Source organism: Neopelma chrysocephalum, unplaced genomic scaffold (assembly GCF_003984885.1).
Source record: "Neopelma chrysocephalum unplaced genomic scaffold, ASM398488v2 Primary Assembly neopelma1_97065, whole genome shotgun sequence".
Lineage (NCBI taxonomy): Eukaryota > Metazoa > Chordata > Aves > Passeriformes > Pipridae > Neopelma > Neopelma chrysocephalum.
Genome location: NW_020925707.1, coordinates 1,102,840 through 1,128,113, shown reverse-complemented (window position 1 = coordinate 1,128,113; position 25,274 = coordinate 1,102,840). Strand labels below are relative to the sequence as shown.

Genomic DNA, 25,274 nt, shown 5'->3' with positions numbered 1-25,274 from the left:
TGGATGAATGGATTTCCTGATTATAGATTACAAGAAAATGAAAACCAGATGGATTTTAGAGCAAGTTGGCTTTACATTTTTATTTGGTTAAAAGCCATATTTCTGCTGGAATAGAACATTTTTAAACAGTATGAATATATTCTGTAGTGCATAATGAAAATAAAACCAGTGGATGCACAAGTTTTAAAGGGCATATGTCAGAATTTGCAAATTTACAGCATTTTCAAATCAATAAGTTTTCAGAGAAAATTATATTTCCTTGTATTATTTGTTATACTGACTTGAGAGAGTAAAAATATTTTACACAGAAAAGAGCTTGTTTCTAGACAGAGTTAGGGTAGCAGCACATATCAAGAGATGCAGTGCCAGACTTTGCATTTGGACTAATGGCAGAATATAAGGACAAGTGCCTTATGAGCACCGAACGCTCTTCTTGGGCATGCTCCCATACTGTGCATTTAGGCAAGGATGCCATTGACTTTAGAAGGAATTCCATCCAAGTACAAACTGCACAATTAATCCCTGCAATATCACTTTTTAAAAACATCCAGAAAATGTATTTTTGTGCACCAAGAGTTACTCAATCAAGAAGAATTATTAAAAAGAAAAAATCCATTTACTCATGGAAAGCCACAAGTTTAACTATATTACAAATTCATGAAATACTATCTTAAGTGGTCCCTTCCACATTTTAAGAACTTAAGGATACCAGAAGGGCACAAGTCTACTCAGGACAGGACAGAGAGCAAAGTTCACTTCTCTCCTTTCATCCCTCATTAGGAACACCTGTACCTTATAAAGAGTTATGGTCATTGGCTTACAGGCATTGCCAAGTGGCTGCAATTCTTGATATTCTCAGAGTCAGGGTAATAATTTTGTACTGAGTATTTAAGCCAGGACACTTTCCATGTGTTAAGGTAACACAAATAAGGAAAGAATACTTTTTTCCTTATCTCTCAACATTCTTGATCAGTATTGTCATAATTCAAAGCCCTTAAGTCTTGAAAAATTAGAAAATTTTTATATTTTGATTTCTTGGACTTTTGAAGCTGTCATGTTCCTACTCTTTTTTTTCTAAATAGTGATTTCAAAGATATAAAAATATATTGAATGAAAAATCCTCTATGGTAGTCCTACAAGCACAAAGAATAAGACATACAATTTATACGTCCTTTCTTCTCTTTTCTTTACTCTAGTGTTTTTCACTGACCATATGTATTGAGAACTTACGAGATCCTTAGGAATCTGGGATGTCTACCTACATTATTTTTAATAGGAAAAAACATTCAAATTCTTGAAGGGGTTTTAATAAATATCAATGCTCCTTTCAAGTTTCCAACAAGTGTATTTTCTTACTTATGAAAATTTTTGTATTTCTTCTAAGATGAATATGTACTTTCAATTTCATAGAGGATTTCTGCTTCTTACTGGGTTATGTTAAATGCATATCCCACATACATGACATTTTGACTGACCACCAAGCCTCTTATAACGAATGTTAAACATAGAATTAATCTATATATACATCAGAGCAAACTATGCCACAAATCAACTCCATCTCAAAATATATATGTATACAACAAAATCAATCCAGTAGGAGAAATTTTGCTAAATTTATACACAGTTTTGCACTCTTCACTCAGTTAATTTTCCCACTTTCTGAAGGATTGCTAATTGTTCCTACCAGCAATTAAAAGGCAAATTTCTCTCTTTTCTCTCTTACATCATGTGTCTTTTTTATTTTATTTTATTTTTTAATGCTTGGACACTGTTGGAATAGGCTATAGTTTACCACCCAAAATAAACACATACCAGCAACAAAGCATTAGCGCTAGGAAGCTGTATTGGTGTTCACCTAAAAATAATTTTAAAAAAAGGTAATTGAATGTTCTTACTCACATGTTAAATGCTAGTCATTCACAGTACACAATCTTTACTAACTGCAAGTGGGAAAAGAAAACCAATCTGCACTTAGCCTCACCCAGAAAAAAGGAAATCTTTATGTTAAAGTAACTGCCCATTCCCACAACACTGAACTAATTCTTTACTGAATTACAGGGAATCATACAAAACCTACTGACTGTGTGGAAGAATTCTCAGGCATCCTAGGAATTATCAGCTGAAACAGGATGGCAGTTTGGAGAACACACAAGCATTTGGAAGAATGAGAGGAGAACCAGGACAAAACTATCTCAAAACCTCTTTGCTAGTTTTAGAACTAACCATTTAGAAATAGTGTAAATAAGAAGGTAGAGATTTCTACAGCAATGTAAGACTAAGCTATCCCTCCCTAGTCACCCATTCTTGCCAAGGAGGTTGCATAACTGTCAATGGGAACTTCTTGCCCTTTAAAGAGATGTAAAGGGCACTAATGGCATTATTGTTGTTCTGTGTGGGAAAAAAGATAGTATTTGGGAACCACTAAAATACTCCCAATACTGTAGGCAATTTAAGTGTACATGCAATCTGCACTGGGACTACACAAAGCTAAAAGTCAGACTGTGCACCCCATTTAATTATTCTGGGTGAATTCTCATTTTGGAAATCAAGCAAATCTCCAGTGCTTCCACTGCAGTGGAGGTAAAGAGCCTCTTCAAATTTTCCAAGGAAAACTCTGTGTATTATTTCCTTATATTTGTAGTATATTATGAAGAAAGTGACTTCTCTGTTCTGTGGCTCAAACTATTCAGTTTTGCTTTGTCCCTTTGCTGGTTCAAGTACTTATGCTACATATTGAGACAGCATGTACCTTATTGCTAAATGTTGTGTTTAGTGCCATGAATAGTCCTCTAATCAGTCTAATGGTTTGCCTCACCAGATGCCCATCCATAGGCTGACATTCTGCTCCATCCTCATCCCCAAGGAGGTGCCTGATGCCTGGGTCTGGGTCTGCCCTGGGCTACCTCTCCCTGACCCTGCTCCCTGGCTGGGACCAGGCTACGAAGCCCCAGCTCTGCACCCCCAGGAACCTCTGCTGTTCCAGGTCTCCAGCTGCTCCCTGACCTCAGCGTGTGGTGGTGGCATGTCCCGCATGCAAGAATTAGCTCTCCTTATAAAATCTTCATATTGAGTACTGCCAGCTACCTTAGTGAACTGTATACGGGGATGATCTAGCCAAAATTATTTCTAATCTGTGGGTGAGTGCATGTAAAAATTGGAACATCTTGACAATCTACTGTATGTGGAGTATTTGCTGGTGCACATAACTATTGCTGCAAAGGGGCACTTTTCTCCCATACTGCAGCAACTGGGCTCAGATTTCATTCTGGACAGCAATGATGCTTCTCAGACAGAGGCTGAAAGTAAAGAGGTGGCTCTTTGGGTACTTGACGATGCAAAACATATATAAAATACTTTTCTGAAAATCTAAGGACATGTCACAAATCTAGGAGCCTAGAAATTTGAGATGATTTTTCAGCTGAATGAAGAAATAAATTAGTTTATTTAGATGGAGGAAGAAAGACTATGAGAACATAAACCTGACTTGCGCATCACAGACCACTACACCTGCATGCAAATACTTTACTGCTGCGTAATGTGCAGGGGAAGCTAGCCTGATCACCAACACTGCAGTTAGGTTTTATTGCTATAAAAAAAGACATATTTAAATGTTTCTAAATTAGTTCTTGCACTAACTATTCTCCCACTTTAGAAGTTCACACCTGAATAAAATAAATGCAAAGGTGGCACCTGACTGTCTCGAATTAGCCTGTAGCTACCCACACAAGGAACTGTCAGAAACGCTTCAAAACATTTCTCATTGCAATTAGTTTTCCCAAGTGGCAGGAAGATATTTCAGCACATCCATGGACTCCCTCCTTGCAGCCTTTGGAATAGGGGTGTATGTCCTAGATAGTGAGGGTCTGTGGCAAATTATACACTGAGAGAAGGGGGAATGCTCTTTCTTCTTCTTCAATGATCATCATTTCTCTCTTTTTACTTTTTTTCCCTCAGCAAGGAAACAGGGCAATAGATGATTCAAGTCCAGGTCCTGTTTGTGTTTTTTTAATCTTGCAGTACAGTTACTATTGCCATTGTGTTTATAATATAACGTCCAATCATAGCACCGGACATCATAGCACTATTTGCCTTCATAATTCTTTAATGACACCTAATTTCAGGAATCTCAGATCATACAGCTTTCATGTAGAAACACTATCTTTCCTATATCTTTACTTCTGATTGTATTGATTCATTTATTTCAACTTCCACAGCACTATTTTGTTCTAACACCATTATTTATCAATAGCTATGCTCATCTCAGCATCCCTATATTTCACATTATCTTGTTTGGCTTGAAGCTTCACCTAATCAGCACAGTAACTAAGTTGTAATTACTGAGAAAAATCACTTAAGGCACAGTGGTCTTCAGTTTTGTGCTTTATAAATATTATGTGTCTGTAGTTTAGACATGTGGGCACTGCACAATGAGCAACAGGAATATACTCTTGTGTCACAGTTTTGTAAGGTCCAAACAAAACATCAGGGATCAGAGTCATTCAGAAGTGTCTTACCATAGTGAAACAGCTATCTTGCCCATTACTGGTGTTGTATCTGCTACCATGAGGAGCTGGCACACTGCAATGTCCCAGACCTTGTGTAATGGTCTCTCCTCATTCACTGTTCACACCTGCAAATGTTAGTCCATGCTCTGCACTAGGAATACACTGGTCTTCCACACTAAGGTTTAGTCTAATAGGAGAGGCCAACACCAGATATTGAGGGTGGTTTTCCATAGTCAGATGAAACTCAGCCTGCATCACAGCTTTTCCAATGATCTTGCAGTTACTGGCATAGACCTGATCTCAAAATGTGCGCAATTCCTATCTGGCCCTCACTGGTCCGAGATAAACCCCTCTCCAAAATATGTTTGCAGGACTTAGCTGCCCTCTTATAAGTATGCTAGCTGAAAAGATGCTTCATTCTAGTTCTGTTTATGCAAAAAATAAACAGTATTTTTTCTTTTTTTGCATATGAATTGATCCAGAGTTACAATAATTAAAAACAAACCAGAATGTGATGTCAGAGAAGAAACTATATTGCTGAGAAATGTAATATTTGCTGAAGCTTTATAGGAGAAAAATACAAGCCTGAGAAGAGTAGAGGACTTGTCTCTTCTGACTACCTGTGAGAGACTTTGACAAATCATATCATAGAATCACAGAATGGTTTGGGCTGAAAGGGAACTTAAAGATCATCTAGTTCCAAATGCCCTGTCCAAAGGGCAGGAACACCTTTCACTAGAAGTTGCTCAAAGCCCCATCCAACCCAGCCTTGAACACTTCCAGGGGTGGAGCACCCACAGCTTTTCTGGGTGACCTGTTCCAGTGCATCACCACCCTCACAGTTAAGAATTTCTTCCTAATACCTAATCTAAATCTGCCCTCCTTCAGTTTAAAGCCATAACCCTTTTGTCAGTCATCTGCTTTTAACAAATTATTTGCTGATGACAAATAATTTCCTTTTTTGGCTATTTGAAATCAATTACCATTTTGAGGAAACTGCTTTTTCAACGAAAAATATTTCAATAATTCCAATTATAAAGAGAAGACCTTGTTTGAAAATGTATTTTCTTGCTTCCTGAAAGAAATTTTAGAAATAATTGTTAATTTTTTTTTTTTTAGAACAGATAGGCAGGCAAAAGTAAAGTATTTTGCACGTACATAATACTACTTAATTTGGTTTGAAATTTAAGCAGTGCTTTCTGATTTCAAACAAGGGTATGGATTGCAACAGAAGACTGTGTGATGTCTTAGTGAGCAAGAATGCACAGACAGAAAAAACAGTGAAATTCCTGTCTCATTTAAGGAAAGCATAAAACTCCCCCAGACTTCACTAGGAAAAGGATTTTATCTAAAGAATCCAAATTAGTCTTGAGGAACATTTGAAACTTTTTGTCATAAAGGAAGTCAATCATGCCTGTCTTTAAAATCCCACTTAGAAAGAACCAGTTTGTATGACTCACTTAATTGTTCATTACATGTGAACTTAGGGCTTTCTCCCTTTCAATTTTTTCAAGCTGTCTTTACATAAATACAAATATTGAGACATTGTTGATTAAAGCAATGAAGAGACAGGGAATGACTAAATAAATTACTAAGTCAACACTTTACAACAGGTGGAAACCTAATTAAGACCAAATTTTCACGGATTTTCACTGATGTCTTCTAAGAAGGAGCTTGCGTGGATCTTTTCTTTGGTAAGAGGTCACATGAGTTAGCTGAAGATACATGTTTATCTTTGCATATGACACCCACTGCAAGATTTTTTTAAAATTTTTACAGGGACAGCAGCATCTATCTTTCAGATATTTTGTGATTTTCACACATACGAAAAGAGACTCAATAAGCCATAAAAAACAGTTGCTCAGGGCAGAAACAGAAATTAAATTTGGAAAGGCCTGTGTTGTCTCCCTACATAGGTATGAAGTTCAGTTACTGTTGGATAGACTATTGTCTTTCTACTATGTATTAGACCTGTCAAACATGTTCTAGTGTTCTTCCTGCTTTATCAAAATCTCCTACCTGTAGGTACTTCCCTTAAAACACTGAAGGAAAAGTACATATATACTCCCTATATGGAGGTAAGCGTGGAAAAGGAACACTTAATGACATAATACAAGTGGAAAAGAGAAAAAGAGAGCTGCTATGTTTTTCATTTAGTATCCCCCTCCATGGTTTTAAGTCAAGCTGCCAGTTTATGAATTCTTGTTATTTTGATTTGGCACTATTGCATCACAAACTCTGTTATGAATGAGTGTTCTTTGGGACTATAAGCTTCCTTGGACAAGAACTATTGTTTACTATGCTTCTGTTCTGCATTTTGCCCAATCTTTGGATCAGAAGTCTGTGGGCTAGTGCACTCAACAAGTAATAAGGGACAGGCAACAACCTATCATGCTCTCCCTGGCAAACCCAATCCGAACAGGCTGCCCATAAACTGTGGTTTGAGAATCACTATCCCAAGCTCACTTGTTTATTTAACACATTCCACACTTGTAGCCCAACCTTCTTTTGACTGTGCCAAGCATGATTTCAGGGCACAGTGGAGAATATTTACATAGCCTTTTAATTATTTTTAAATTTTTAATATTAATTTTCTCATTTGTATTTATAGTTTCAAAAGACATGCAGGTAGATGCCTTTTAAAATCTTGCTTATTTTTTTGGTACTGCTGGTTGGCTTATTTGGGCAGATTGTGTCTTTTTAGTAAACCACTCTTTTTTGAGAAGACACCATCCAGATTGCCTCTGCCCTGAAGGCTTAGAAGTTAAAAACTGCTACTATTATATATATTCCCATGTTCTTGAAATACTAGTAGAATGTATAATACCTTCACCCACAGTCAGTACACAATCAAGAAAAGAACAAAGAGAAGGAAAGCACTACCAAATTATAATACTGGCTGGCATTTCAGGATCTCAGCCCTCAGAAGATGAGGAGGCAATTGTTAGCTTAATTTCCAGAAGGAAATGACTAGCTACTGATTTATAGGTAAATACAGGATGCAGTTATTAAAGAGACATTGGATGAATTTTTCAAAATTCATTGATGATCTTTCTAATTTTTTTTAAGAACAGGATTAAAGGTAGTTTGAGGATGCCAGATCAAAACAGAGCAAGCACTTAGTTCTCTGGTAGCATTTGTAGAGTCCTAAGTACTTTTGACTAACTTGCTTCTTTAGTTTAATATTAATGTCAAGATGGAGGCAGTACAGAAATCAAATAAGGAAACAAAAAATTACATAAATAAACAGTTATAGCAAGTATATCTTTTATTTTATACCCATCCTGTATTTAAAACTTGAGACAGAATTTTTCTTTTGATTTTATTGTCTATAGTAGTTTTAAGCATATAGTAATCCTGCCTATTTAAAAAGAAAATCATAAAATGTCTTAATCTGAAAAACATATAAATATCAAAACCAGAATTCAATTTAAAAACAGAATTTAATCCTAAAATCAAAAGTTAGAAGTACAGATGCAAAGAAAGACATCCCCCAATACTGTTCTATTTTAAAACTTTTGAAATATTTTATAAGTTTTAATCTTTTATCAAACTTTCAACATAAATAATGAGCCACTGAATAAAAATTGAGTTCAGATAATTTACAGTACTAAAACTTCATCAACATTATTTATTTATAGTAAAGGTACCGTTAAGTGGTTTTGTTGAAGAATACACTCTCTAGAAATTAAAAGAATTTCATATAGTCTATGATGCCAACAAGTAAATAAATCAGTCTTCATATTAGTTATGTGGTAAGATAGAATGGGTTTAGAGCATGCCAATTTGCATCCAGAAAGTTCTGGTTCTCTCTTTTGATCAAATACCACTGAGAGAATAGTGCCAAAGACATTGTTGTGTTTATAATTTAGCAATGCTACTAAACGTGAAGTTCACTCTGATTTTATTGGCAGTTGCTACTATCACATGACAGAAACTATTCAATCAGTGTTAAGAGCAAATTTACTCTAACAAACCTGAGATAACCTTGGTTCAACTTAAAAATACCACTGATGGTAATTAGTTGTGTAAGATAATAAAGAAGTAGTCAGCTTTTTAAGTTCTATTTATGCCTTGGGTTGACTCCCAAGGTAAATTGTGGATGATTCCAGGGTTAATACTTGAAATAATCCAAACCAGTGAAATAACATACTTCTCAAAACATGGGCTTAAATAATCTCTTCCCATTTCTGATATTGCAATCATAACGTAATTTGTTATAATGTAATTTGTTGAAGGAGTGAAGAAACCGAGGCCTGCCATTAGTAATAAAAGTAGTTTCATTTTATAATGGCAGAAATGAAACTATTTAGACTCTTCTTGAGTCTTATTTTGAATATACGCTATTTTTGAGCATTGTGGAAAAATGCAAATTCATAATGTTCTAATTTGTCCAGAAATATGAACCCAAACAGATTAAGGCACATGATCAGCTTCTAAGATGACAATTAGAAGAAAACACAGAGGTCTCTGTTCTTGTGAAAAATTATGAACAAAGAGAACTTTTGATGTTTATTCTTCTGCACCCTAAAGAAAGAGGACTGTCCAAAACAGTGCCATTGCGGAATGATGCAACTAAGACCTTTCCATTTTTCTTCGGTGCTATATCAAATTCTTCCTACTGTTCCTCACTGAAGAGATTTAGAAAATGCTTCTTTAATGGTGTTTAGGGCACTTATTGCCAGATAAAGAACAAAGACTATTCATGCGATTAAATATTTATGATGCATTCCTAGCTATGTCCCTTGTATATATGCCTCTGAAATCAATTGCCTACTCCAAAGTTACATTGCTTGAGAGCTTAATGCATAACACAGTGTGCCAGAACTGCAAATTCTTAATTTGCGAGTAAATAATCAAGCTATCTGGCTCCCTATGCTTATATATGTTTTTAATATATTTCCAAGGGAAAAAAAAAATATTTAGAAAGAATATAAATTTTCAACCGGTATACTGATGTACAGATTTTATTAAGCGCAAGGATTATTAAGACAAATGCACATGTATGCTCCTCTTTTAAAAGAAACATTGTCTTCTTTACTAATTGCTATCCAGCGTCTATTTAAAGGAACGGGAGACCAGTAACCAGGCAATGATATTTCTAAATGAGCCAGAAGAGGGAGCCCCTTAATAGAGCGATCAATTCCTATCCCAGTTCCTCTGCTGCTGTTTCTGAAGTTTCTACTCGAGCTCAAAAAGAAAGATGAAATGCGAACACCACCTTTGGCTGTGTTTTGCAGGCTAACAGGAGATAATGAACAAATATATAATTTTCTATCATGTTTTCTCTTTTTAGAAAAAAAAGACTAATAGCAAAGCTCCTGTGGTCTGCCTTCCCTACTCCGAAGTTAATACAAAATGACCCCCTCAAAGCATGTGTTTAAAGCGCTTTTCTGATACAGTGCTGTGCAGTTACAATCTTACTATGAATGCATCGTACAAATATTTGTGATTCATCCACGTGTGAAGATAAAAGGGGAGTGACGAGAGCCAAAGGAGAAAAAAAAATCACTATATCCAAAATTTCTTTATAAATAATTTTAAGAGAAATGTTGGAATTGCCACATATATCAGCCTTGGTTTATAGTGCACAAAATGAATCTTCCAACTGTTTTTCCATACAGTTCTCATTGAGAGCAGTTAACACAGTAAAATTGAATGTTTTACCACTCAGGTTGTTTTCTTTGAACATACGTTTCTACTTCTAAAACTGCAAAAGTAATCATGCCATTGTCTTTTGTAATCTGTATTTGTCATAATGCAACATTGCTGACGTTGTTAACAAACCACTGAGTTTACTGAGCAAAGGGGACTACTCTGACAACATTGATTTGATAACACAGAACTTAGCAAGTACGGTTCTTATTAGTTCTATGGGAGCAGAACTAAATGGGTTAATCTTTTTCTCTGCCTGGGTATTTTGAAAATCCTTTCCTTGTTGTGTTTCAAAGCACTTAAGCAAATACATAAAACTAAAGTTAATTACTGATTATTTAAGTAAATGCTAACAGATTTTGCTGACTAGCAGTGGTCTTAGAGCAGAGGCTTAAAATCACATCTGCACTCAGTACATTGAAGTCTAATGAGAGACTCAATATTGAAATCTTTACTCAAGCTTAAATTCATAAAATGAAACCCCAATTCCACTAAAGTCAAAGGAAAAACTCCCTGTGACTCAAAAAGGATTACGGTTTCTGACACTGACTCCACTGGGAGTTTTGCTTGAACAGGGGTATGCAATGTACCCAAAAGTTTGTATGGAAAGGCTGATGTGAAGGAAACCAGACATTTGTGTCTGTGGAATTTGTTGAGGTGCAACATATTTGACACTGCTGGAAAACAAACCTCCTTCTACTAGTAAGAGAACCACAAGTATCAACTCCCCCCCCACCCAGTTGGGAGAATTAAACTGATGCCAATCAATTTCTAATATATCAACTCCAATATGGAGCTATTTTAGGACTCAGCCTTTGAAGTAACTCCTTTATTCACTTAAAGAAATACATTTTTTTCTCCTTACCTGCACTGGTGCCTGCACCAGTTGTAAGGTCCCCACCCATCAGGCCACCTAGGGGGTTGAAATGAAATACTATAAATGAGCACAATAAATTATAACACACAAACTTTCAGAACATTTTCTCTAGCATCAAAATCTGCTCCAGTATCCACCACTTCTTTCCTCTGATTTCAACTGGTATTGAATCAGACCCATAGCCATAAAATCATAATGTTACCTGTCTGAGACACTTGCCTTTCAAGGATAAACAAAGATATGTAGTACGCAACATTTCATTCTTTATTTTTTTTAATTTTCATACTTCCACAGCATATGAAAAATTATGTGTGAAAGTTACGTATAGTAGTCCTTCACTTGAAATCTATCTTCAGTTGAATGTTAGTCAGGAAAGTAAAGGCTTTCACATAGGATTGGGAGAAAGAGGCTGAAGGTTGCTAGAATAGAATGTAACTCAGAAGATATATATATTTACATAGTTTTTAATTTCCTTGGCCTTTTACAGACATTCACTCTAAGTATTTTTAAAAGTTCTCTTTGCACTTGGAGACCTCAAACAGTTCTTTGAATGTGGTATACTTAAAGATCTTGATATTGCTGCAGCCAGACAGATTGAAACAACCTAATCCCCATTTATCCTATTCAGAGGTGAGCCCTCATCATCACCAGAACAAAGCATAATCCCTTGCTACACAAGGCACTCAAGTACAGAGCTCAACTAACATTAACCCATCAAGTAACTTGTGAATGAATAAATAAAAATAAATTCTGCTTTTAGCCTCTAGACTGATTATTTAAATAAAGAATGTCCTAATTTACTTGCTTCAACTTGTTTACGTTGGCTACATTTTCTTCCCTGCCCTCTTAAGCTTTATGATATAATCAGTTGTTGTACAAATAAAGTAGATAAGTTGCCTTTTTATGAAACAGCAAGTTGTCTGACCTTTTATCCTTTATTGACTTTCTTTAATTTTAGTAAATATTCAGCTTTTTCTAGAACCTTTTCTAATTTTTTTTTATTTTTTTTTTAATTTATTTTAAATTTTCTAAATTGGGAATAGAAACCTCTTTGGCTCTTCTTTTGATTTTTTTCAACACAGTAATTTCGGACAAACTGTTATGACTGGTAAAAACAGAGTTTCTTGTTTCTCAGAGTACAGTTTAAAGTGATCGAAGGCATGCAAGGAGGTGATAATAGAGCACTTGAAGGGATGGGATGGAACAGATCCTACCTGTGTTACCTGCACTCGGAGGCCGATGTGTCACGCCAGGAGACATGCTATTTCTTTGCAAAGAAGGATGAGCCAGCGGCAAAAGGTTGGGGTTTCCCAGTGAGCTGACTGGGTTACTGTACACCAAACTGTTGTGGTTGGACACCGGGATAGAAACTGGCATCTCAAAGTTTGGTGGTGGAACAGCCTGTACAAGCAAAAAAAGGAAAACAGAGACGAGAATAGTAGAGAAGCACAACAGCCTTCAAGTACAGTTACTCTATATTTAGTTCAAATATTCTGTAGTTGGTGGTTAAAATATTCTGTAGATGGTGGTTAAAATATTCTGTAGATGGTGGTTAAAATATTTATGCTCGCCTCCTTCCACAAGACTCAAGAGAAGAGTTTCAAAAGAACTTTTAAATATGATTTTTCGAATCATGATCCCATCTTCCTTTAATGCAGCTTGCACATTTACTTTGTAAGAACTGGAAAGATGTTCCTTTTTTTTTTTTTAGTTTTTTTCTCTTTTTCTTGTTTAAAACAACCCTCTACTTTATGTAGCCTTATTTTCTTTTTCTTTCATTCTGTGACATCATAATTGTTCACTTATGACACCTTAATCTAGTGTCATAGATGACTGCAAGATCAAAGGTACATGATTATGATGACTTCATTGCATGGAGAAAAATTAGAAGGGGTGGAATCCAAAAGGGAAGGCTTTAATTTCAGCTTATGTTGCTTAAGAAACCAGAATGATCCCGAATCACGTTAAATACACTAACACAGCCAATTACTTTTGGAAGGGCTTAAAAGAAGCAAAGTTCTACTCACGGACAGCCAACAAATACAAGAACTTTAGATACACACCAGTGTTTGTGTTCTTTTTTTTTTTTTAATCATTATTTTATTTTATTTTTGGGGTTTTTTTGGGTTCTTTTTTGGGTGGGGAGGTAGTGTTTAGTGACACTTCTTCAATACACTTTTCAATACATACTTTAAGGCAGGAGTGTCTCCTGATGCACTTCCCTTTGAAAGAATCCCTTTCAAAAATGAACCAAATAATGTACCACTCTGACAGAGGGTGTGAGGAGATGCAGAATCTAATTCTCATTAGGCTCTGAGAAAGCCCAATTCAGGTTTCCTTGGTTGGTTGTCAGTTTGTTGGCTGGGGTTTTCTCAGGTAGTGCTTGCTTGAATTTCTATAAAAATTATAACCATATTAGAAATCTGTATTTAATTTACTTGTTTTTAAAATAATTAATTTCTTGCCTTTTTGATCAGAAAATCTTTTTCAGAATTACCTGACAGGATTTTAAATATTCAATACCTGAATGCAAACTAAGTACTTCTCAATTTGCCATTTACAAATCTTATAAGCTTGAAGAGCTTAAACACATCCAAAAATTCTTTGAAGGAGGCTTGTAACATATTCTGAGGGAGAAAATCAGAGGTTTTAATTTTGTTATTGGTAGCTGATAGGACTCGTAAGTCTTCAAGGAACTAGAGGGAGTATGTGGAGAGCTGGACACATCATTTGCTTGCAAGGCAACAGAGGCACCCTGACCTTGTACCACCCACATATCTCTTCTCTGGCTGAAACTATTGGCTGCGCCCTGTGTATTACAGCACTAGCCATCAAATTACAGTTATCTATTAAGGTTGGCTGTGGTTTGTTTTCTTTTTTAACCTCTCCCCTTTCTAGAAGCAGAAAAAATTTTGCTCTAAATATAGAGGAATCATTTTGCTTAACCACTGAAATACAGAGCAAGATTTTAGTTCAGGGTATGATGTGAAGGATAGATTACACAAATGCCTTGGGAGTTATTTAAAGGTGTTAATTTAGCTCTGATACCCTCTGTGTAGCCTGTGGCCTGGTTTTTGTGAGAGCTGGCCATAGCAACAGTGGTTGAGTAGATGGATCTGCTGGCTCTGTTCCCCAGCCTGGGGGCTTCATGCAGGAACTTGCTTCCCTCTGCTGAGAAGCTGAAATGCACTCTAAGGGCTGTATTTTCCACAGACCTGATTGGTTGAACTAGAGATGGGAAAGGAAGGTAAGGTATTTTGGGAATCCTCATGTTCTACATCTAATCTACAGATGTAAGAACGTACATGTAATTTACATCCTCATGACTGAGGTCAAGACTCCTTGGAAACAGGTTCATATAGCATAATCTAAAGCACTTTATCAGATGAAGGTATGTTTTGAAGCAAGACATTCTTTTCACTGGCCACAGAAGGACACAAGAGGTTCCTAAATCCTATGTAAGTCAGAAGCATATGACTGCTCCTGGCGTTCAAAGTTAGCTGCTGCTACTGGTTACTGCCTTTTCAAAAGGTTTTAGCCAGTGAATTCACACGAGGATGTGAATACCTCCTCAAGTCTTAGCTCTCTCTCCAGCCTGACGTGAGACATGAATAAGCCAACATGGAATTTCTGATTCTTGCAACATTCAGGGTTTTGATGGAGTTCTCTCTGCCTGGTGGCTTTGAGCCCATGATTCCGCCTGCTTGAGTGTCAGTCCACGTCAGATTGTCACCCACTGGAGAGCACTTTGCAGAACATCTTCTTCACCTATGACACAAGATCTGTGAAATTTGTCCTCTGAGCCTGGGTAGAGACTATTATTGTCTCTAATATCTTTTCCTTATCCAAATTTCTGTTGAGTTATCTAAGCTAAAACACTGGTACATATGCAAAACTGAAGGTCTTGCTAGACCTCAACAAGCTTATCTGCTTTCACCATTATGCTCTTCCTTCCATGTACAAACCAAACCCATGAAGAGCTAGATTCTTCTTTTTCTACATCAGTGTAGGTCAAAAGAGCTCCAGCCTTGGGTGCTCTTGGGGCTGCAAATCTCTCTAGTTATGTGAACAGTTGCTTAGCTTTTATTTTGTCATTTAAAAAATATTTTTTTAAACAAGTTGAATTAGTTTCTTAATTTTTGTACTAATGATTTCATTTTTACCTACTGTCTGGGTCTACTTACATCTATTTACAGAGCACTTCATAGGCAATTTTATCAGGGAAAAGTAATTTTGCTTGTTGATTTGCAGCACAATTCACACTGGAATATAGTAGTTTTTATTTCTTCTCCTCCATAGTCAAAAGTTAGAGAGAGAAGTTTGACTGGATAAACACCAGAACAAAACAGTAAGTCTCTAGCTACAATTTGTCCAAATTTATTACAGTTTTATAAATCCTTCACCAAGAACTGCAACCTCCTGCAGATTCCCTAGTCATTCCTGGTAGTAAGTCACGGGGCATATCAATTCCAGTTGGGCCTGATGGACATTAAAGCTTCTGATGCACTTCCGTAATACCTATATTAGTAGGAACTAGAGAGGAACTGAGGCCATCTGAGGTCACAGAGCAGTCCGTGTCCATACCATTAAGCTTTCTCAACCTCAGAAAGTCATGACTACATATAAACTGACAATTGGGAATTGTTCCTGGCCTGGGCCAACAACCACAGCTAAGAAATTATCTGAGAGAATTTGGCTGGTGCTAAAAGCATGCCAGGGACAGTTCAAAGCATTCAGCATAGAGATAAGTACCTCCCATCGCCTCACTATGTTCTTTGCCATTTGCTAATTTTCCAACATAGATAAAGTCTTTTTCTGACATAGATAAAGTCTTACTGTAACGTGTGTGCAGTTTGCCACGTTTTGTCTTCTTTTTTTTCCCCTCCCTCTGTCTTTTCTTGCTTGGACACAACTGCCAAAGAGAGCAGATGGCTCACTGGAGATGATACCACATTATGTTAAGATATGCAATCCAAATCTGTGGTACATGGTGCAAAGGAAAATGTTGGACACTCAAACTCCTTGGAAATTAATGGACCAAACTGTGTTAAATATTGGTTTTATCCCTCCCATGTTCAACCAGGCCTTCATTTACTTAAAGACAGAGATACTTATAGCTCCCTTCTAGTGGATTATTTCTGTCTCCTCTGCTTTCATCACTCTTATGAAAACTACAAATAAATATCTAATTATTATCAGATGGTTTAGAACAATACAAATACTTATCCCCGGAAAATTATCTGAGGAAACATTATTGGTCTCAGCTCTTAGGAGCAAAAGCCAATGTTATTTTCATTTGGCATCAGCTTTACTATGTTATAAGATCAGGCAGAGGCAATGCATTGTTTCATATATTTTGTAAGTAGTGATTTAGAGACTTGACTTGCTGACTTTTTGTTTACTTTTGCTTTTTTCCCCTCAACTTTCTTGGCTACCTTTGAGGATCAAAAGTGAATGAATATAACTTCCCCGACTAGGTTATACTGATCTGTATAGTTAAGGGTATTATTGTATACCACGTAACATATGATATTTATATATAAAACCAGATACAAATTTCCATTATGTACTAGCTGTGAGCACCATCTTGCCCATTACATCTTGGATTTTGCCACAAGAAGGAGTCCCTACTGCATTAGGAGAGAGTATCTACTGATTCTTCCTTTTGAGGTAAGCAGATTGATGGAGGACACAGACTTTGATTTCTGCATGGGAAGTATTCAGAGGAGGGATATTCTGTCTTACATGAAAAAAAATTCTAACTATGCAGTTCTGTATCTCTGAAACATCTCTGAAGTAATTTCACAAAATGATTAATACACCATACCTCATAACATCCCTGAAAGTAGGAAGTAACATTATCCCCTAAATCACCATGGTAATTGCTGAAGTAGGACTATATTTGACATCAAAAGGTTTAACTTAATTAAAGCAACCATAGGGAAATTCCATTAATTTTGGGAGGACAAAACTGATGTACTCCATTCAGATTAACTGTGTTGTTCCTCATTCTTATAAGTTTCCTGGTTTTATAGAAACTTTATAGAAATATAGAAACTTTTATAGAAATTTTCCCAAATGCTTATGGAGGTAAAGAAAGTGATAGATCTCACTACCACAGGAAGGAGGGTCTTTTCCAAGTTTTGGTTCTTTTTCATGTCTTAAGATTTCAGATAATTATAACACGTGCTGCTTTTCTGGAACAAAAACAGGGGTAGAATGAGATAAACAGAGGTTCTGAAGGATCATGTCAAACACTTTTTTAAGGCAGAAAAGTAATTTGGTGAAAATTCTGTCAGTTTGATTTGAAAAAGGCAAAAGTCATCCTTGAAAGAGGAAAGGAATGGAAGAATGGCAATTGGTGAGATTTTGATGTGAAAAAGTGTTAAGCATTCCAGCTTATAACAGTCTTCCTAAATGCTGCAGTCACTGTTTGTCAAACTGAGTTCCATCCTGAGAAACCAAATTCATGGTGACAGCTTTAGAGCTTTTTGTTCTGAGAAAACCAGCTTTGCAAAAGAAGCAAATAAAAATACAGGTAAAAAAAGATGGAATATATATGTCTTTCTCCCTGATATTTTATATACACATTGGACATCCTTAACCAGCCATTCCAAATATTAATTTGGTGCCATTCTAGTCTCTGGGAAAGTGTTACTTTATATTTTTACTTTTTTTTCCAAAATATATTGGGCATGATGTGAGAACTTCTTCAAGTTTTAACTACCTTGAGTGAAAATCTGTCTGGTGAGAATTAATGGAAATAACATGTACATGAGACAGAATCTGAGCATCCTTAAGAGGTATCCTCATCTTAGGTGTCAGATTGACTAGCACTACATTTTGCTCATTCTGGGTATACAGATAACCTTTTTGGTAGCAAACCATGCAGCCTTTATGTGGGAACAATGAATGAACACATACAAATAATCTCTTCTCTTTTAGAAACAAGCAGTTACCTATGCAAATTCAAATGATTTTTTGGACCTGGGCAAATCTTTGGTTTTTGACTTTGTCTTCCACACACATTTGGAAAATAGACCAAATATAACCTCCAAACATCCATATTTTTTTCTTGGCTTTATAAATGCAGTATCAAACATAATCACAAAGTATTCATCCTTTGTATACCTTGTGCAAACGAAATAGCACATGCAGAGTTATTTCTCTTAGATATCTGGCAAGGCATATGACTGATTGTTAGAAATTTTGACTTGGTTAAAACAAAATTTAGCTCATGTTAAAGCATTAAAGAAATGCTGATGAGGTCAAAGCAAATTCTCTGATAAAGCTGTAAAATCACCCCAACACACAAACATGTCTGAATCCTGCCATTAGGCTCTCATGCAGTCTGTTTCTCTGCAGTGAGCAAGCAGCTGTAACCCTTCAGTGCTGCAACTGAGTTTAGCAGAGACATTTGAGAACTGAAGTGACATGCACAAAACACACTGATTACTTTATATAAAGGAATTTCAGTTCTACATAACTTTTTCTATATCACCACAGAAAGTGTTCTGTGGGTTGTTAGCCTGTGCACAAAGAAAGATTTCTATTGTTACTTTTTAGGTATAATTTGGGCAAGTGGTGTGGTAAAACAGTTCTGTAAATCAAGTGAATATAATGTATATATATGTATATTTCACTTCCTTCTGTAGGTTTCATCCACATTAGGCTTTGTCTGTGTGTCAGAGGTAGAGACTTGGAAGAAAAATATGTTGTGTGAAATTTTCTGACCACAGTGTTTAGTTGTATATTTGGCTATTAAAGCCAAATGTTTTCCTTAAGAAGTCAGAACTGAAAGGGTTATGATTTGTTACTGCAGCAGTTATCAGCAGACAGCCATCTAACCTTTGGTACTTACAGGTATTTTATGGCTCTTGATCATATTATCAAATTCTTCATTAATTTTTTTGTATTTTTCTTCAGTGCGTGGGGTGAGAGCGTAAGAGGAGTCAGGATCAGGGCTTTCACAACCTTTGTTTTCTTTCTTGTTCAATGCCTGCCAGGTTCAGAGAAATATCAGAAAGTAAAAACAATGAAAGGAAGCTCAGAGTACTTACACATAATCTTTGCCTGCTGATCATTAGATCAATATCTTCATTAATTTTTCTGTACTTGTCCTCAGACTCAGGACTGTGACCTACTGAATCGTCTGCATCGGGGTCTGGACTGTCACAGCCATTAAGTCCTTTCTTTCTCAACGTCTGAAATACATAATTTGGAAAGTTCAATCCTTGACACAGGCTGCAAGAAAGAGTCAGCAGTGTTAAAAAAAACCAAACTGCTCATCAGAGGAAGGTTTTAGATAATGCTTTAAGGAGAGAAAGTGACTAGTAATCCACCACACTGGTGTTGTAGGTCTCCAATTATGAGTGGCAAGTGAGGATCATGCAGACCTCTTTCTTTTGAAGCTGGAAGGGATTAAGTTACACACCCAGAATGCAATTTATTTTAACATAAAACAAACTTAACATATTTATTAATTTGAAGGCAATGAACATTAAAAGCACAGGACACATACTGCTTACAGTGGAATACACTGGTGTTTTCTTTAAAGAAAGACACAGGAGGAAGAAATGGAAAAAAAAACACAACAAAAAACCAACAGGAAATAAATTTAGGAATTTCATCACAGAAGAAGAAGGATTACCTAAATTGAATTCAAGAGATGACATTAGCAATGCCATCCCTCAGTGTACGCTTTTGACAGGACAAGAGGGAGAATGGAGTTGATAATATGGCTGTGAAATATCAATTAAGAGCATCTAGACACAGTATTTACTTTTCATAGACTAATTTACAGTGCTACAAATGCACAGAGCTGAAGTTTAATGTATAGAAAAAAGCACTGCTGAAACAGATGTTCAGTGAAAAGTCAAACCAGAAGAATTTCATGTTCAGCAGCTCAAATCAACCCTCACAACCATGATTATCATCATCAGATAAATAACAGAGATTGAAAAGCTTAAACCCAGAATGAAGTCAGTAGTTTAGAGTTCAGAATGGTTGCCTGGCTTCAATTAGGTTTGAACTGATCTACCTTGACAGATCACTGATGAACAGTCACAGGTTATATTAAGGTAAAAGAAAATGAGAAGAAAGTGTGGACTTCCCATATACAAGCAGTAGTACATAAAGCCAGTATTCTCAAGATTTCTCAACTTTAGCTTCAAGAATGTCTTACTCAAAACTTTTCCAAGTCCATTTGTCTGTCTACAAACTTTATTAATCAGCTTGCAGTCCATTCTGAGTTGAAACCTGGCTAAGCAAGCTCAGTTTCAACAAAAAGATCACATAACACATAATGTGTGTTAATAAGTGGCTATGCTTGTGCTGTCTATTAGTGTGGGATACTCTGTCTGGTTTCTTTTTACTTTCTCAGAATCATTGTTTCTCATCTGAGCTTTTTGTTCTTTGGGAATTGTACATTTCCTAAGTATTTTCTTTACAGCAGTGTCCAGTTTACACTGTTAATGCCCTCAATTATTATAACATCATACCTTGTTTCCATACTATATATTTAACTTTACAGTTATGTACTAAAACCCCCTGAATCTCACACTTTCATCAACCAAGCAAAGCGATGGTGATCACTAAGAGATCTAAGCCTTCCAATACCATATTGTAGAACTCCAAAACAGAGTTAGTTATTTGTGCAAGGCTGGCTCAATGTAGAACTTTCTTTTCAAACTTCATATCTACAGAGACTTGAAGTTTAATCCCATGAGCTACTTTTGCCACACCAACAAAATTATAAATCCATTAGAATAAAACCTTAAGATGCTAAAACAACCTGAATGATTCTCTACATCTCTCTTCTGCTGCCTCTTATGTCTCTTCTGTCTTTTAAATGTTCTGTTAGCAGAACAGACATAATCATGTAAAATTTCTACTGCTGATACCTTGAAACAAGCCAATTAGAAAGAGGGTTTTGCAATCAGCTGTTTGATAGATTTAATAGACGCAACATGATATATTAAAAGCAAAATGTCTCCTTTACATCTGAATAACTAATGTCAACTAACATTCTTCTCTTCATAGCAGTACAAAACAGTTGTCCTCTGAATACATAAAAAATTCTGTTTCAAGATTAGATCAAGCTGTCCGGACATGAAACCAAGATCAGCACTCTTTCCCTGAGCTCATCTGATTCACTGATGGAGTCCTGCTGATTCCCACAGAGTCTCTGAGGACTGATGTCAATCTGAGCTGGACTAGATGGCATCCTCAACTCCTTTGAGCCTCCTTTTGAGGCTTTGAGATGACAGTTCAGGTCCTCTATTTACAATGGCAATGACCTCTTTCTCTTTTTTCCCCAGAGGTCAACACAGCTGCAATTGAATGGGCATATGTGAGGGAAGGAAGCCGCACAATTATCGTCCTACTAGACAACCCAGACAAAAAGCAGTATGAAAAGACAAGATGGTGAATGTTTTGCAGCCTCTTTGAATCTTTTCCCCTCCCATCATTCCCAACTCCTTGTCTGCTACAATTTGGGTGAAAGCAGATGCATCTTGTCCTCAGCATACTCACAATGGCCTAAAGCTCTCAAATGTCTACTTAGCAGTCACGTGAAACAGTGGTTTGTAGAGGTTCAGGGATTTTTTGCATATTTCAGATGTACAGAAGAGGAAGTGTAATGTAAGTCAACATATGTCTTGTAACAATCTCCAAAGAGACCAGATTCCCTCCCAGCATTGAAATGTTTTATTTTCATACATATTTATTTTTATATTATTTTTGTACAGGTTGCTGCCACATCAGGCAGAGAAGAGGCAATCTCCATTTTCACGAGAAAAGCTAAAGACCAAATTTAGTAAAATCATTTTGGTATTCTAGCCAAAATTAACTTTAGCCCTAAAGAGTTGAGGCAACCTCTTCCCCTGCAAACCCCCTCAGTCTAGTGTGTTTGGCTGGTACCTTGGCTGATATGGCAAATCAAGCTCACAAATGCAGTGCACTTGTTCCCTGCGTACCACACTTCAAAACCAAACCAAATCAAAATCTAAACAAAACGACAAAAAATCAGACCCAAAAAACCCAGCCCACAAACAATACAAAAACAAAACACCACACAACCACAAACAAACAAACCCCCAACAAAAACATGTTTCATTGAGCTGAGGTAAGATAGACAACAGAAATTTCCACATATGTGCTGGAGTCAGAGGCACAGCTCCTTGCTTTGTGAGTGCTGGAACTAATGCCGGTTCCCTGTGAATCGCATTTTGGGGTAAAGTGCGATACACAGAGATCTCCTGTGTCAGTGTCTCCAGAGACTTCTCTTGCCCCCTATCCATCTTTCTTCTGATTCTTTGCTGCTTCTGTCTGTAAAGACTCATGCTGCAATGCTGCCTTCAGCTGGGAGCCTTTCTGGAATTAATTTCTTGTTCTCTTTTGTTGCACAAGAACATATAATTTTCATGAAACTTGTTGGAATTGCATAGTCTTTGAGATCACTCACTTTGCATTAGATTTGCTTGGCATTGAATAAAACAATTTAGTAAGGGAAAAGACAGAAGAACAGATTGATAGACTACACAGAGACAAGAACACACCCTCACATCACAGTCCTCCTTTGGAGAAGAGAGCAGGCTGGAATTGACATACATACCCTCTGCACTAAGGTACTGAGTGGTATCTAGGACAGAAATAATGATCCTGAATATCTTAGTATTTTCTCTGGCTTCTCAACATGCAGGCTACAATTTTCCTTATTTTATTGCCTTGTTTGTTATTTTACTCTCCTCCATATCACTAACTACCACATTAAATCTCTCTCTTTTTTCCCTTCAGTTTTTTTTCCTTCACTGTTGTGCTTCAACATAACAGAAGTTGGTACATTGCAACTAAAAGTTGCACTGACCAATATCAAACAGATCCATCCTTATTCACAAGCTCTCTGGACTTTGTGTCAATTTTTCATCTTCTCCTCTCTTCTGTGTCACCTCTTGAAAGGAGAGGCTGGTTCTGGAGTCTTTGACCCAGCCCTTCAGTGATTTAGAAACCATTTTTCTTATGATATTAAGCTGTCATAGCCTCTTGCGAACCCTGGAAAATAGCCAGATCTATCACATCCTTCTGGAGATTAGCTAGTTTCCAAAGATTTAATGACTATTCAGGGAATTTTTAGAGGATAAAATTACACAATTGTATAGTGCATTGCATTCTAGAGAACCCCAAGCCAGTTTTAAGCTATTTTTAAGGAAAATAAGCCACTTTTCAACTACGGAAGCTCTACTTCTTCCAAGCAATTAAATAAGTAATTATATTGGACTCCAATAACCTAAAATCAGCCAAGGCACTTGAAAAAGAAAATGGCTAAAGGAAAACAACCTTTGGCTGAAATCTCATGTGCCAGCAATTTAGCCTAAAACCTATTCTGTAAATCTCAGAGGAGAAGTGCTGACTTAGTGACATACTGGCTTGCAGTAAAATGAAGTATAAACAACTATTTACATTCATTTCATGCAAAATTTATCATCACTACAGAAGCACAAAAGAAAATATGGCACAAACAGACAGGTCTGATTTTATTAAGGCAATGGAAATCATTGCAATTTTAAGTCTTTTGAGGAGGAAAAGTCTTTCATTTTCCTAATCTAGTCTCTGTTTCTACAGTTATATATCCTCTTTTTTTTTTTTTTTTTTTAACACTTCTTTAGCAGAATGAGTGGAGAAGGTTAGAAATCATTTTCTTTTTTTTTCATCTTAACATTTAGTTTGCTTATCTTTCTTCTTAATAGGTTCATCTGCTGTGGAACTGCTCCTCTCAGCACTCCAGGGCTTGGAAATGCTCATAGTATAGCTGCCAAATTAAAAAGACTGGGTCGGTTGATGAGGTTCCCAAAAGGTTCAGACCCACCCACTCTGTTCCATTTTGATATTCTCTGCAACAAAGACCTGACTATTGTAAGGTTAATCACTACCTTCATTTGTGCAATGAAAAGTGTGATCTCACTGGGTCTTCAACTGTAATCAAACTTTACACTATGGAAAAATTCAGAATTACAGGTCTACTTCTACAAATTCCCATATCTGTTATGTTGCCTAGAAGCCACCACAATGACTTTTACTGACAGACCCACTAGTGTCCATGACAATCCACAGAGTTGCAAACTGGTAAATTATATTCCACTGTCAGAAGACAAAAACCTCAGGTGCCCTCCATTTTCACTACCGCTTTCTTTCCTATATCTGGATGGAATAAGTCTTTTAGCCACAAATGAAAAATGGTTTTGTCTCTTTTTTTTTTCTCACTGGAGCCACATATTGATGTGCCAAGGCAGACAATAGCCGGTCACAAAAGAATGATGTGCTATTGTATTCAACTGCTTTATTAGTTATAGTCATTCTGTGATTCCAAAGAATCCATCAAATTTATGGAGGCCCCCAAAAGAGCAGAAAACATTTAGATCATGGGTCTGATTTATTTAAGCATCTGTTTGCTCTCTGTGCATCAGAAACTAAAGTTAGAAAATGTTGCATGAAGACTACCTCCATTCTCCTCTCAGTTATATAATGATGAAATTTTATGATGAAATTGCACAATACAATGTATGGTGCAATCAAGTAATGAAAGGTTCTACCGAAATGAAAAACACAGAGGAAGAGATAGGTTGCTATGGGAACCACCCATCTGAATTCCCTGACTTATGTGTAACTAAAATCTCAAATTTTATGTTCCATTAATGCAGAATTCTTGTATGCTGGTACTAATATACTTTAATTGTATGTTTAGGAGAATCAAATAAAACATTATTACATTTATGTTATCTAACAAGCTCCATACACAAAAAATTGCATACCAGTAACACAAAAAAATGGAACGTTTCTTACCTCTTTTGTATAAATCATAAAATGCTTTTGTGGTTTATAATCCTTTTGAAACAAGCTAGAGGGCTTATATAAAGCTGAACTTCTATAACCACATGCTAATCTTTTTGTTACTACTTTATTTTCACTGAAGTTTCAAAGAAAAAAAAATTCCATTGTCTGGTCCTGTACACCTGCCTTCTTCAGATGAATACGCATAAGTGAGCTCTTCACAACAATGCACCAAACCCTCTGCTTGGATTTTCCTCTCATTTTTGCATGCCAAGTGATTATTCTCTCCTCCTTCAAGTACCTTCTCTAATCACACCTCTTGTAAAACCAAACAGTGCTGACACCCTTTGCCAGTAACACCTGCTTGTCTCTACTTACGAAGGATCAACCAGTGCGTTGGCAAGATTTGT

At 36.4% G+C, this 25,274-nt stretch overlaps 1 protein-coding gene across 24 annotated transcripts in view; it reads right to left on the bottom strand.

Annotated features, from left to right (window-relative positions):
- Positions 1-25,274, bottom strand: part of MEF2C (myocyte enhancer factor 2C) — a 135,704-nt gene that overhangs the window by 18,125 nt on the left and 92,305 nt on the right. For 12 of the 24 annotated variants that reach the window (XM_027671302.1, XM_027671299.1, XM_027671317.1 and 9 more), the window contains 4 exons: positions 19,182-19,241; positions 18,899-19,036; positions 12,252-12,438; positions 11,026-11,073 (listed from right to left, as the gene is read on the bottom strand). In XM_027671302.1, coding sequence (XP_027527103.1) covers positions 11,026-11,073; positions 12,252-12,438; positions 18,899-19,036; positions 19,182-19,241 — 433 coding nt within the window. Of the gene's footprint in view, positions 1-11,025; positions 11,074-12,251; positions 12,439-18,898; positions 19,037-19,097; positions 19,242-25,274 lie in introns of all 24 variants that reach the window. The other 12 variants (XM_027671311.1, XM_027671320.1, XM_027671315.1 and 9 more) reach the window with 5 other exon arrangements.